The sequence below is a fragment of the Sturnira hondurensis genome, unplaced genomic scaffold (genome assembly GCF_014824575.4).
Source record: "Sturnira hondurensis isolate 20B ecotype Veracruz unplaced genomic scaffold, ASM1482457v3 Scaffold0010448, whole genome shotgun sequence".
In the NCBI taxonomy this organism is placed as follows: Eukaryota; Metazoa; Chordata; class Mammalia; order Chiroptera; family Phyllostomidae; genus Sturnira; species Sturnira hondurensis.
The window spans coordinates 3526998-3537701 of NW_028083079.1; the positions used below are offsets into that span (position 1 = coordinate 3526998).

The 10704-nt window shown below is 53.5% G+C and overlaps 1 protein-coding gene across 2 annotated transcripts in view; it reads right to left on the reverse strand.

The window, feature by feature from the left end:
- ASTN2 (astrotactin 2) overlaps positions 1-4743 on the reverse strand; it is an 829294-nt gene extending 824551 nt beyond the window's left edge. For both annotated transcript variants that reach the window (XM_037059148.1, XM_037059147.1), the window contains exon 1: positions 4193-4743. In XM_037059148.1, the coding sequence (XP_036915043.1) occupies positions 4193-4652 (460 nt within the window). In that variant the 5' untranslated portion in view covers positions 4653-4743. The remainder of the gene's footprint in view (positions 1-4192) is intronic.
- Between the last annotated feature and the right edge of the window lie 5961 nt (positions 4744-10704).

Below are 10704 nucleotides of genomic sequence, written 5' to 3' on the forward strand. Positions count from 1 at the left end.
GAAAGCTAAATCCACGAGCAAACTCCGGGGCTGCCTGGGGGCAGATGAGGACTGAGCGATTCGGGCTCACCTCAGAAGCCCTGCACTGGCAGTCGCTCCTGTTCAAGTTCTTCCTATTCAATCTAGTCCTTCCCGACACCCCCGTGTTACCGGCGGAGCAAAAAAGTCAGTGAAAAGCAAGGGGAGCTAGTCAGAGTGACAAGAGTAGGTCAGAGCACTTCAAGTTCATAGAATCTTTACACCTAAGGATTATTTTAGGGTGCATCTACCCACTCATCTTACAGCACAAAGAACTGAAACTCTGGGGGGTAAATTACTTGTTCAAGGTCACTGTGGGCCAGAGCCGGGATTCCAGATCCTAACAAACGGTAAGGTTACAAGCTCTGTTAGAGCATTTGACTTCTCCGGCATATTCTCCAAGGCCTCGAGCAGGGTGTCTCCTGTCCAGGCAGTGTCCACAGCCTCCTCCCAGAGATGTCTTCCCACCCTGGTGTCACTGAATGCGGTGTCACCTCCCTCACTCTTTGGTACCATCAAATTCAACGTCCTTGGACATCCTAGGAATCACGGAACTTGAAGCTAGCGGGGTCACTGGAGGTAATTTAACTCATATCTAATGTTCAAACTCCCAGATTTCTTCGGCTTACTCATGTAGCTGAAGTTCCTTTCAAGAAATGTTCTTATCATGTTGTTGATTGCTATATATCTCTCCAGAACACCATGCCCTTCAGACATGTATAACCAGCACCTCAACGCATATTTGGCTCAGGATGCCCATTTAGCAATTACCAAGAACGTAGGCGTATGGGAGACTGAGATTCCAGTACCAAGTGCCATTTAGCCACAGTCTGACCTTAAATCAGGTACTCGACCTCTCTATGAATGCTTCCCAACCTATCAGATGGCAATAACAACAGTGCCCAGTCCATATATTTTATGTGAATTAACAATGACAGGCAAGAGTAAAGCTCTTGGCCCCACATTGCTATTCCTTGATCACTTTCCATGCAATTCACCTTTGTCCACACCACTGACTTACAACCAGATTCTTAAGAAGAGCCCAACACAGAAACTTGGGGGATCTTTCACCTCTGACGGAAACTTTCATCTCCATAAAGCAGGCTGGAGCACGATGGGAAAAAGGGAAACATGGAAAGGAGGAGACCTTCACAAAAGCCATTTACATAGAGGCATGATCAGCAACATGGCCAATAACCGAAAAGGCAGTGGCACCATGGAGGGAGGGAGGGCCAAGCATATAGGTGACTTTGGTTAAAGACGATGGTAGGCAGTGTAAGAAAAATGACGTCGAGTTTCCCCAGTTGGACTTGAGTACAATGGGAATTCTACCTTCTCTCTGTTCAATCACCCACATCTTTTAAGACCAAGAACAGTTTACTCCCACCAACCCAAGCCCACAACCCAAAGAAGCACAGCCAGAGGGCTTTGGCAGTCACCATCACCCCCTAGTGGTGGCTCCCCATACCCCACAATTGGCAGGATTTGGCATTTACTGACAGCATGCCCAGAAGCAGCATGTGCCATCTCCAAAGACCTTGAACTCCTGAGTTACTAGTGAAAGACTCACCTAAACCAGCAGACACAAATACTCAGCTTTTAAGCAAAGAATGTTCAAAATGTCTGGGGATGGGATGGGACTGCCTCGGGACCCTGGGGAAGACACGGCCATAAATGACTCCTAGCACCCCCAACAAGCAGCAGCCCTCATTTCCAGCCAGCCCGGTCCTCCTGGAGCGCACTGCGCGCTCCGTGTTTACATGCAAACAGTGGAAGACCAGCACAAATAAAAAGCCCACGTCTCCCTACACAGCTCCTGCTATGCTTGGCCATCTGGTAACTACCTCGCTAGCCAAATCCCAGGGAGAGGGGGTACTGTGAGCTGCCAGCCCAGGGCACTGAGGGGAGGAGATGATGGGAACCCAACCCCCCACATGCATCCAAAAGGGCTCAGAGGCCACAAGGAGGACAGCGCCCTGCTGCTCCACCCTGGCAGTCAGCCCCCAGCCCCCAGGCTCAGCCACAAGCACCAGAGAAGGCAGTGGCTCCGAATGGAGGGAGCCGGGAGATTCTGGAGCTAACTCACAGGTCCTGAGGGAATCTTGGGGAATCCAGACTTCCAGCTCCTCATTCAGCTCCTCGCTCAGCTTGTCCAATTGTCCCAGTCACTCATTCCCTCTTGAAATACAACTTTTAAAAAGGCAGAGATTGTCAGCTCCAGGAATTTGGGGGCAACTCCTATTAATGGACTGGACTGGGTCCCTCCACATTCTTGGGGAATTGGAACGCTCTGGGGCCCTCACTACCAAGTAACACCATATCCAAAGATGTCTGCTTTCCCCCTCATTTGACCAATTGTTTAGGGACGTTTGCATCCCTCGCCTCCCGTGCACCCCGTTGTAGAGAGATTGCAGGGGTGATGAAAGAAGGCTGGGATTGGAAGTGGTATGGAATGGCCACCCTCTCTGTCCCCTTGGGAGGAACCCTGGGAGACATCCCTGAGCCCAAGGTCAGCTCTTTCCCCTATGGAACGGCGTCTCCACCCTCACACCCTTCCTTGGGAATGGGAAGCCCCACAGGTGCACGTGTGTGTGCCTGAGTGTATTCGTGTGCATATGTGTGTGTGTGTGTGTCACACGCCAGACGCGCTGCCAAGAAAGTCCCCTGGGAACCTGCAAGGCGCTCCACCGCCTTGCCTCAGAAAGCTCAGCGCTCTCGGGTTACAGCCAGCTGGGGAGGGCCCAAGGGCCAAAAACCCCAGGCTCCAGCTAGGACCACGAGAGTGTCTGGCACTCGCTCAAATCTCCAGAGGCAGCCAGCATGAAAGACAGAGGGCGGCGGGTAGGGGGCGGGGGGTGTCACAAAAAATACGTTTAAAATATTATGGCTCCCAGGAGAGAGGAGTCTAGTCCATTGATTACTCTTTGGGGCTTCTCAGGCAAGCAAAGAGTTAAACCTCGGAGGTCCAATCGATATCCGTAAGGTGCTGACCTAGAAGGCCCATCACCCCAGCGATGCTTGAGCTAAGCTGGATCCAAGGAAGCAAGGATCCGGTAAGGAGAGTTTGGGAGTCTCCAGGCGAGCCCCGAGGCCATCCAGGAGCTGTTGTTGACCAGACTCCGACAACCAATCGCGCCCTGCGCCCCCAAGAGCGTAGGGGAGAGCGAGCGATCAGCGAGCGCGGGAGAGCAACCGGGGAACCGCATTTTTGTAAACGCTCTCCGAGATAATTAAGCTATCAATTACCCGGGTGGGAAATCAGCTGCGCTTCCCACAGCTCCTCCGAAGGGCCGACTCCTCTGGGATTCGCGCTGGGAACCAGCAGGCAGCAAGCTGCTGGCGAACTTTCTGGTTAACTTTTCCGTGTAAGCCCCCATTTCCAGCCCCACCCCCACCCTATCCTCTCCCCTTCCATTTCCTCGCCTTTTCGTTATTAATATTAGCCCAGTGAGTGGGATGCTAGGACAAACCTGCTGTCGGCTGGGAGGGGGGCAGAAAGGCGAGTGTGACAGCAAGGGTGGGGGGGAGGCGGGATCCGACGACCTGAGCGTGGAGACCTCGGGCTCGGAGTTCCCGTGCTCAGACAGCACGCAGCGCGCTCCCCAGCCGCACTTCGCAGATGACCGAAAGTGAGGCCCAGGGGGGAAGCGACTCGGCCAAGGTCACCTAACCCATTCGGGAACTCAGTCTATGAGCGCGGGTGGCTCTACAGGGAGCTTCTCCCCTCCGATTCTCGGGAAAATCTAGCCGGAAGAACAGTGCCCACAACTCCGACGCGGGGGCGAAGGGGCGGTAACCGCGGGCGGCAGGAACATTGCCCACTGGACCCACACCTGGCTTCGGAGCCGGAGACTTCCGCCGCCCTAGCTCGAGGATACTCAGCGACAGGGGTTTGGGGCGTCGGGTACTCAACGTCTAGACGGAGAGACGGAGGCACAGGTTTCCGCTGCAAAGGGGGCGGCACGCCCCCGGGCACCCGCCACGCACTCTCCGGGACCTCCTGACCCACACTTCTTTCCAACCACCTGTACGCCCTCCGGGCCCCTCAGCTGCCCTCTCCCGACCCCGCTTCGGGCAGCCCGGGGCGGGGATCCCCAAGGCGCCCCCACCCGTCTGGCTTCACTTGGGGCTCACGGTTCCTTGGGATCCCGCGTGTGTCAGCGCCCAGCCTTACCCAGAGTGAAGAAGGGTAGCTCGGTGTTGTCCAGGTCGTCCTGCACCGCGATGCGCCCGGGCAGCTCGTTACGCACAAAGAGCAGAAGGCGCGACTCCGCGGTGGCGCCGGAGGAGCTGGCGGAGCCCGGGGACGCGGCGGCAGCTGCTCCGGCTCCAGCTCCGGCCCCAGCTCCGGCCCCGGCCCCGGCCCCGGTCCCGGTCCCGGCCCCGGCGCGGGCGCCGCTCCAGCCGAGGTCGCTCTCGCGCAGGGCGGGCAGCGTGGACACCGTGACCGTCTTGAGCCGGCAGGGGCTGTCTGGCCCCCGTGAGGCAGCGGCAGGGGCACCGGCCAGCAGCAGCGGCGGCGGCAGCAGGAGCAGAAGCACCAGCAGCGGCGGCGCCCGGTGGAAGCCGAGCCTCGGCCGCCCCCAGAGCCCCGAGCTGGGGCCCGGGCTGCGCCGGGCGCCGGCGGCGGCCATGGCGGGCGGGGCTGCGGGGCTGCGAGCAGCGGCCGCGGCGGAGAAGGAGGTGGAACCAGCGGCAGCGGCGGCGGCGAACGCCAGAGCTAACCAGGACGCCTGAGCAAAGGAGCCGTGGGAGCCGCGCGCCAGCAGCCCCCAGCTCCCGGCTCCGCCTCCCGCTCGGCCCGGCCCGCCCCCCCGCGCCGCCTCCCCGGGCCCGCCGCCCGGCTCTGCTCTAGCTCTCTCAGCAGACCCCGAGCGTTTCGAAGGCTCCGCCCGGCCTCGCGCAAATCCCAGGCGCCCCCCTCTCCTTTCCCAGGATCCCCCTATGCCACTCTCACAATGTTCCTGAGCCACACCACTCCTCTCCAAATTCCTAAGACTTCAGAGACCCGCTCACACCTCCCCCCACGTGCCCCCTTCTCAAACCAGCTCACCCACTTGTCCCCCACGCCTGGCTCAAGGCAGAGGCTACACCTGGGGGCGCACCTTAGTGCAGCTTTGCTCCAGGCCCCGCCTTCTTGAGGGCAGAGGGCGCCTCTGGATGGCGAGACTGAACTTTGTCTCCCCTCAAGCCCAGTAACGAGTCCTGGGCCCTTTTCTAGTTTCTGAAATAATCCCAGTGGCCTCAGGGCCCCCTCCGCACCCACTTGCCAACAACTCATTCAATCACTCTCTCACCACCAGGACCTCACCCAGCTCCCCTTCACCCAGGCCTCCACCCAGCTGCACTGACTTCTAATGGACGGAGCGGTGCGGACCTCCACCCTCCAGCCCCCACGCTCCCAAATTGCCTTGTCCAGGAGACTCGGGCCCCGAGCTGCCGCCTTGCAATCCAGCCCACTCACGCGCTTTTATTTTGGATCCCTTCTCCTAGTTTGGAGCTGCTCTACTTGGCTGCTTCTGCTCCCTGTGTGAAATTCCTGAAAAGGGTGAGAGAGAGAGAGAGAGAAGGAAGAGATGAGCTACTCTCTGCCTAGGGCTCCCGCGGGCTTCTGCATCCTCTGCCCCATTCCCAGAGGAGGAATCTTCACCCGTCCTTTACTCCCAGTCCTTCCCCTACAGTCAAGCTGGACCGTAAACCTAGGTCCCCAGACTTGGCAGCCTTCGGCCTTCAGCTGATCCCGCCTCTGACCCACCTGCAGTGGATCCTCCAGGGAGCCATCGCCTCGGCAGGGATCCACTGCCCGAGCAGTCCCCCTTCTTCAGGGACCCCGCCTTTTCTTCACCTGTTCTCTCTCTGCTCTTTCATCTCTCCACTCATTTCCTTCTTCCTCATCTTGACTTTAATCTCACACGTGCTTTGCCCTTATCATTTGTGAGCCATTTCCCTTTTCTCCCGCAATGCTTGCCCACCTCAACCTCTGTGTGGTCTCTGGATTAACCTCTCTCTTCCCTCTTCTGCCTCTTGTCTTATTTCTGTCTTTAACCCTTCTATGAATTGCCTTTTTCCCTCTCCCATCACATTTTAGGTATATTTTTATGACTTTGGGCAAAGGCTGAATATTAAAAGGAGGAAACATCCAAATCTGTTTTGTGCCCTTAATGTTTGTGAAGCATCCTCTGCATGTTAGAGTGCAGATATGCTAGCTTTTATGCAAAATCATAATCCAATGAGATGGATATTGCGAGTCCCATTTTCCAGATGAGAAAACTGAGATCAGGAGGTCAGGGAGGTGAAGGGACTTCCCAAGGTCCCACAGTTAATGAGCAGAAGTGCTGCAATGTGAACTTCAGGCTCAAAAATCTTGACTGTTTCCATTCAATTGCACTGTCCTCAGTGACCTTGGAAACGCCCACCTATCAAAGCTGTGAAAGAAACATCTGCAGGAGCACTTTTGGGTCCGTTCCCGCTCTGAGGTTTGCAAGGTATGGTTCTCCTGTCTCAGTTTACTAATCCGTGAACTTGGGGTGAGTGAGGGTGGGGGGAGGGTCTGGCCTTTCAAATCCTCTGATTCGAAATCATCTCCTGCCTCTCTGATGCCGGTTTCAGTTCATTTACTCCTCCAAAATATGTCACCCCGCCTCGCTCAGTCTCTGCTTTGTACCCTTACAATCCGCCACTATCCTCTGCAACGGGGCTTTCTGATTCTCTGTGCCCCTTTCTTCAAATATGCTGACATAGTCCATTTATAGAAGTGCGCACCAGGAAAAAAGGGCTCCCTTATGTAAGGCAGAGTCTGTGCAAGTCCTTCATGGACCTCCGGTACAAAGGCCTGTCAATGTGCAACACTTTCATTCATTCATTCACAACCAAATATTCCAGGGCTCCTACCAGGCATGGTACGGGGATGGAGCAACAGATAAACACAGCTCCTGCCCTTGGAGGACTTATAATGATGGGGTCAGGGGTGATGGGAGAATGAGACACTTACAGAAATATCTGTGATACCAGGCAGGCAGGCAGACATGTGTTTCTTTTATGAGGTGCTTTGAAACGTGTGCTTGGAGAAATCAAAGAAAGCTTCCCAGAGGAAGTGGTGATGGAGTTGAGCCACGAAGCGTTAGTAGCATGGGGGTGGACATTCCTGCCTAAAGCTGGCATTTGGGATTCTTTGCAACTGCTCGGCATCTGAATGAATCCTCTTCCTACATCACAGGGTGCTTCACTCTCTGAGGCTCACCTGACCTCCCGTGAAGAAGCTTCGATTTCCAGACACTTTCTCAGCCTCCATTGCAGCTAGGACTTGGGCACATGACTCAGAATTCACCAATCAGACTCGACTCTCCCCCAGAGGCTGGGAAAGACGCTGGAATCAGGCAGAATCCACTTGGGGACCAAAGTGGCAACTGCTAAGGCAGTTACATCCAGGTTTCATGGTTTGCGAACATGGATCTAACAGCACTGCTCAGACCCCAGTGTCACTGGTGCCAAGAGTACGAAGTGGCCTATTTATGCCTGGGCTGCAGCTGCAGTGACACATGTCCACAGCCAGTTCTCATGGTCTGGAGGGGTGTTCTCGACCCCATGGACTCTAAGCCCAGATTCCATGCCAGCCTCGAGATTCTAAGAGATCTGACACACTTTACTGAATTCTGTTTCTGCTCAAATTGCCAGAATTGGTATCTTAGTTGCTGGCCTGAGAACCCAGAGTGTGGAACAAACAGAGGGCAGAGAGAGCAAAGCACAGGAAGGGAAGTGGAGAGAGTTCAATGACGGGGAGAGGGAGTGATTAAGGACAAGATGGAAAAGGCAGGCAAGGAGTTCGCTGTTCATTTTGAAGAGGACCAACTTTAGCATCGAATCTTGAATGACCACAGGAAAAGGACTCATGTTTCTGAAGGCCTAGTTTGCTACTTCAAAACTGTATACACTGTATCAGTGAGTGATGATAATGGCTGCCTCCTGGTGGCAGCGAGGCTCCAAAAAGAATTACCCAAGAAACTTAACATAGTAAGTGCTCAATAATTCATCACTGCTGCTGAGACGCACGGTCCCAGCAACATCTGGAGGAAGAAGGCTTGTTGTTATTCCCATTTGATCGATGTAGAATTTGAGGTTTTGGAAAGCTGAGAAAGTAGAGTGTTTTTTTTTTTTTAAATGTACTGATTGATTTTTAGAGAGAGAGTGAGAAGAGAGAGAAAGAGAGAGATCAATGTGTTGTTCCATTTATCTATGCATTCACTGGTTGCTTCTTGCATGTACCCTGACCAAGGTTTGAACCCACAACCCCGGTGTATCGGGATGACACTCTAACCAACTGAGCTACCCGGCCAAGGCCAGAAAGCTTGCTTTGATTCTGTAGTTATCAAATGGTGGAACACAGCCTGACTGGTTCCTAAATCCTGGCTGTCTGCCACAGCATGCCACCGTTCTCACCTGTTCCCAGTACACTGGGACTCCCCTGTCCTGTCCTGTGGCTATGACACTGCTCTTCTCCCCTCCAGCTTCTCTCTTCTTTCTCTTCTCTCTTCCCTCAGTCACATTCCACACTGATTTAACTCGTGGCATTCCACTATGGATGTAATTTATTCCCCTCCAGGGCCCCCCGTACCTCCCATCTCTGACTCCAGTGATCCGAAATTCCTTTTCATTCTTTCTAACTCCTCCCAGCCAATGCTTCCTCTTGCTTCATCTTTCATCTTTCGTATTTCACATTTCTCTTTCCAGGGAGTTTTGTAACATTTTCTCCCCTTCCTCCCCCTTCCTCGATACTATTCTTTTAGTCCTTCTATTCATACCACCTGACTAAAGCAGCCTGGTGTAGACAGAAAAGCAGAGACTTGGGAGGCCAGCAGGCTTCGGTTTAGACATCCGCCTTGCTGTTTCCCTAGCGGTTCGAGCCCCTGGCAGTGCCCTTACTCGACTCTCACGTGTGCACTTGCGAAGCGGGGAGAGAGCTCCTGCATCGCAGGCTGGTTATCGGAATTAAATGAGATCCCATGTAGGACAACATATAACCCACATTAGATTCTCAGGAGCGTTCTAAGTAAATCCAAACCTTGGATGGGCTCTCCCTTTCTATTTCCACCCCAGTCCCATGTCACAAGACCCTCACCACCTCAGCTCTGTTCCAGCCATTGGTGTCTCTTTCCTGTCCCCAAATGCTTTAAGCTCTCCTTGCCTCCATGTCCGCACACAGCCTCTTCCTTCTGCATGGACAGAGACCCCCCACCAGACTTCACTTGGCTGCCTGTTGCTTAGCTATAAATCTTGGTTAATGAAGCCCTTGCCCAAAGGTGGCTAACCACCTGATCCAAACTGGCCCTTCTCTATTTCCCCTGCGGTGTCCTTTCGTATCTTCTTAGATTTTTAAAATTGTGCACATCCCATATTTTAATACCTGTTCATTTATTGGTATATTTTCCTGATGTGCCTTCCCCACTAGGCTGGAGACTCCAAAGATCAAAGAATGCCTGTGTCTTAGTTCTCACCCTGTTCATGCAAACTAGTGTGGTGACTAATATAAGGTACGGACACAAAACAGGTATTTTGTCCATGAATGATCGTGTATTTGGGGGCTTTTTACTCTATGAAAGGTAAAGTACTAGGTGCTAGTCATGACTCTGCAGTGAAGAAAACCAGCCATCCTTTGGTTTTCCAGAATGAGTGCACGGTCCCTCTGGCCCTTTGCCTCTCCTTCCTTCCCCCGGCTTTTCCTTCTTTCCTCTCTTCTCAACTTTCCACGGTTCAAGTAATTTTCTAATGGTCTTTTTTCTTTAAGACTCAAGATGACCTCTAGAACCCACGTTCCAATTCAGGCGGGAAGCTCAATACCGCCCACCCCGCCTGTGCTCTGTGTAAGCTCGATCTCCCACCACCCCCTCCACCCCCACTGTTCCTTCCCTCTCACGCCAGTCACTGCCCTCTCTGTGACGCACTGTGTCCTTCTAGTTCCACCGGGCTCCCTGCAGCATGGTGCCTCCATCCACCATCCAGCCTAGCCTTACCTTTCCTTCTTCTCTTCAGCCCCCTCCCCCGATGCCCCTTTGCCTTAGTTCTGCCAACCCCTTAGCGTCCTGACCCCTGCAGATTCCAGCTCCATCGGTTGGGTAGAGGATCAGTTACAACACCAGAGTCAGTCTTGGAGCTTTTCATTTTACGGTTGATGTGTCCAAAATAGATCACTCTAAGTGTATCTATTACTGGTACCTGTTTCTTTGACGCAGAAACATCTCTTCAATGTAAGTTCATTATTTTCCCTACCACCTCCTAGTCGGCTAATTGAGAGTGATTTACAGCCTCTCTGAGTCTAATTTCTCTTTCTCTGAGGAGTGTAATGGGAAGGGGGAATGAGCCAGCAGGTGTAGCTACAAGCACCCAGTGTTCTCTGGCACATAGTCAGTCCTAAGTAACAGTAGCTCCCTTCTACCTCCACACGTTGACTTGGTCCTTCAGTGACCTCTGTCTCTTTGCCTTCATCCTTCCATTCCGCATTCCCCTTTTCAGATCACTGCCACTCTGTCTCATTTAGAGCGAACTTTTACCATTGTCTAACTTTTCTTTCATGAAAAATGAAAGGATATTTTAATCGCCATTGTCTTCCCTCACTTGAACTTGCATCTGTTTGACTGATCTCTGCGTCAACCCAGCACTTCCCTGACTCTTTCCCTGAACAATCCTCAGATT